This window comes from Musa acuminata, chromosome BXJ2-5 (genome assembly GCF_036884655.1).
Source record: "Musa acuminata AAA Group cultivar baxijiao chromosome BXJ2-5, Cavendish_Baxijiao_AAA, whole genome shotgun sequence".
NCBI classification, from domain to species: Eukaryota; Viridiplantae; Streptophyta; class Magnoliopsida; order Zingiberales; family Musaceae; genus Musa; species Musa acuminata.
The window spans coordinates 40,628,064-40,631,218 of NC_088342.1; the positions used below are offsets into that span (position 1 = coordinate 40,628,064).

Here is a 3,155-nt window from a genome sequence, read left to right on the forward strand (position 1 = left end):
ATTTTTTATTATAATTTGATTGCTTTTATTCATCTTGCCCATCTAAGTGTTATCTTCCTCTTCCATTTTCTCTACCATGAAATCCTCCTCTGCCACATCCTCTTCTTGTTGATTTTTTGTCTTCTTTTTCTTCACTTTTTTCAAGTAACATATTCTAACCTTGCTTCATGTGCTTACGAGGAACCCATTAGTTCATCAAATAAAAATATAGATAAATCTTTTGACTCCTTAAGTACAGCAACAATATAATCAAATTTCGAAGTTAAACTTCTCAAAATTTTTACAACAATTATATGATCATGAAGACATTCACCATAAGATTTCATTTGACTAACAATTTCATCACTTGAGAAAGAAAATTTTGTACTAATTCATTGCTTTTTATGAATAAAATTTTAACGTAATCATCCTTGATGAATCTTGAAATTCATTTTGAATCAACCAAGCTTGCTTTGAGGTTGACGCTGTTATAATTCTTGAGAAGACTATCTCATTCAAAGCTATATTGTCCCGTTTAAACTAAAACTTAGCTTTGATACCATAAAATATTATAGATGGAGGAGGAAAGAAACGATAAAAACAGAATACTATAATACAATTAAAAAGAATCATTTCGATTAAAAATTTTGATATAGTATTTAAACAAGAGGTAAGACATAGAACACTTACGAGATATTCCCAAGTACACATACCTCTCTTGCTTCATGAACTATGATCATATTTATAGGACATAATGGTAACTAACTCACTTCATCATGTCACCCATGAGTTAGGTATAGGAACTACCCTATCACTACTAGATCATGGGTCACTACTTAAAACATGTACTTATAACTACTTAAAACTTGAGAATTACCTAGATAATTACTGTGAATTATCAATAGAGTACAGTACACCAAAAATGTCAAGTCAGCAGCAATCGCTCATTTGTCCTTCACCATTCGCATATAATTATAATTAAGCGCTGCAACAGGAAGATGCCCATCAACTGTGTTTGTTGAAGAATGCGATGAGGCCGTCGTAGACGAGCTGCTTGGCATTCACCGCCATCACGAAGTCCATATGTGCGTACTCCTTCACCAGCTGAGCCACGAGCTTGTCGGCGTCATGGTTGCTGAGATCGTTCAACAGCAGCTGCACGTCCTTCACGTCCGACAGCATGTCCCCGCCGCCATAGCTGAGCAGCAGCGGCAGGTCGTGTGGAATGTTGGACATGTGGTATTCGGGTGGGCTGCTCTCCCCATACGCAGCCATGTTGGCCATTCTGCTCTCGTAGTCGTATTTTGCTATCACTCCACGTCTGAATGCTGTTAGTACTCAAAGAAAGGTATACATACTCCCTTGTGAGAAAGAAATCTAGGTAGCTCAATTATATGATATTTTAGATTTGTATCAGACTGACTGACTCTGTGAAAAATGGACGAGTGTCCTCACAGATGTAGGCTGGAGTTCATACTTCAAGAAGATGTCAACAGTGGAGTAATTAAGGCAGCAGTTTGGCCCTACATCCAAAGCGAGTGTGTGTGCAGAATAAGGAAGGAAAAGTCAATACATATGTAAATTAATTGAAGACTACAATAAATATATATATATATATATATATATATATGATTAAAGTCAAATCAAACTTATGTTGCGGAATATTATCACCGGAATAATTTGTACGTACCTGTGAGTGATGCCATAAAGTCGTAGCAGTTCACCTCCGGCATTGCGCAGACGGACTCCAAAAACTGGGTTCCAACTGGCCTGTTTATCCATTAGGAACGCACTTGAATTAGAAGAGCTTTTACGATAACATCACTCAATATATGTTCGGTCATGTTGATAAGGCCTCTGATGATTTTGTCAGCACATTTCTTCTGACAACAAGAGGGATATGTCAGTTTACGTACCCTTTAGGATGGAATTCTGCCACTCCAAGCGCTCCCAACATCTGCAAGAAAAAGCAAGAAAGCTATGACACAGCACTGGACGTAGGTAAATTAGAAGAAGATAATGATCTAGCTCCCTTGATGAGAAAAATCAGTGCAGTGAAATGGTAGAGTGTTGTGAACTCGTTCTTACTTCTCCTGAGAATGCGCTGGCTGCAGCTGCTCCGATTGGAGTTGCCATGTAAGTCAGATAGGCCACCGGACTCAAAAGGGCAGCTGACTTGATCAGATCCACCAGCTTCCGTTCAGAGAATGCTGCTAGAGCTGTCAGAGTTCCCTGTAGCATCCAACGCCACACAGTTATAAAAATGTTGTTGTAGTAGCAGTGGTAGTAGTAGAACATGAACATACAAGGATGATATGTTTGGCATTAAAGTAATTCAAAGAAAAGTCTCCTACCATGGAGTGACCAACGTAGTGCAGCTTCTGCCCAGTTTTCTGGAATACAAAGCCCACAGTAGCAGGCAAATCATAGCTGGCCAACTCATCCCATGACCACGCCCAATAAGCCTGCGAGACAACAAAAGGTTGATGCTAATTATACCAACGACCTGCTCAGGACTTCATAAGCAGCAATGTAGAGAAGATGACTAACCGGGTTTGATGCATCGAGAGACTCATGGCGACGGCTCCATCTGGTGCCCCTGCCGTGTGTAATCCATACATCGAATCCGTTGTCTGCAAGTACGAAAGCCAGTGATTGTTGAGGTGGATTCAGTAGCCACGTCGACCCGTCCTGCCATCACCCATCAATCGTCAATCATCATATCATCATAAGAGGAATGACGAAGAAGACAGCGTACTGTGCATGCATGCATAGCAACACATGCAGATTGCTCAAGGAAACTTACCATGAGGAGTCCATGTTGCAGCAGCACGGGCTGCCTCTTCCCCGGGCTGCCGCCTCCTCTTCCTTGTGGGATCCTGTGCATGGTCAGTATGTACCCATCTTGCGTCTTCACCTGCAAGGGACGCAGCAAGCTTCAACCACTCATGCCATGCCCGCATCAATCATCAATCCATCCACATTTATCTGCACTCGGCTACCTCATATTCTTGGCACTCGTAACCCTGAGGGCTCACGACGGCGGTGCACACCCCATCATTTGTAGCTTCGAGGCTTTGCAGCAGCTGCCGGTGTCCGCGAGCTCCGGCCAGCTCGCAATGGAAACCCATGGAGAGGACGAAGGTGATGACGAGAAGCCAGCTGTGGAATGCCAT

General features: G+C 42.0%; 1 protein-coding gene across 1 annotated transcript; it reads right to left on the reverse strand.

Moving 5' to 3' along the window:
- Positions 1 to 984: 984 nt before the first annotated feature.
- Positions 985 to 3,155, reverse strand: LOC135611577 (triacylglycerol lipase 2-like). Its single transcript, XM_065107214.1, has 9 exons — positions 2,982 to 3,155; positions 2,786 to 2,896; positions 2,530 to 2,670; positions 2,334 to 2,444; positions 2,068 to 2,211; positions 1,896 to 1,936; positions 1,670 to 1,749; positions 1,407 to 1,502; positions 985 to 1,307 (listed from the first exon to the last, which is right to left on the reverse strand). The coding sequence occupies exons 1-9, from the start codon at positions 3,153 to 3,155 to the stop codon at positions 985 to 987; spliced, it is 1,221 nt and encodes a 406-aa protein (XP_064963286.1).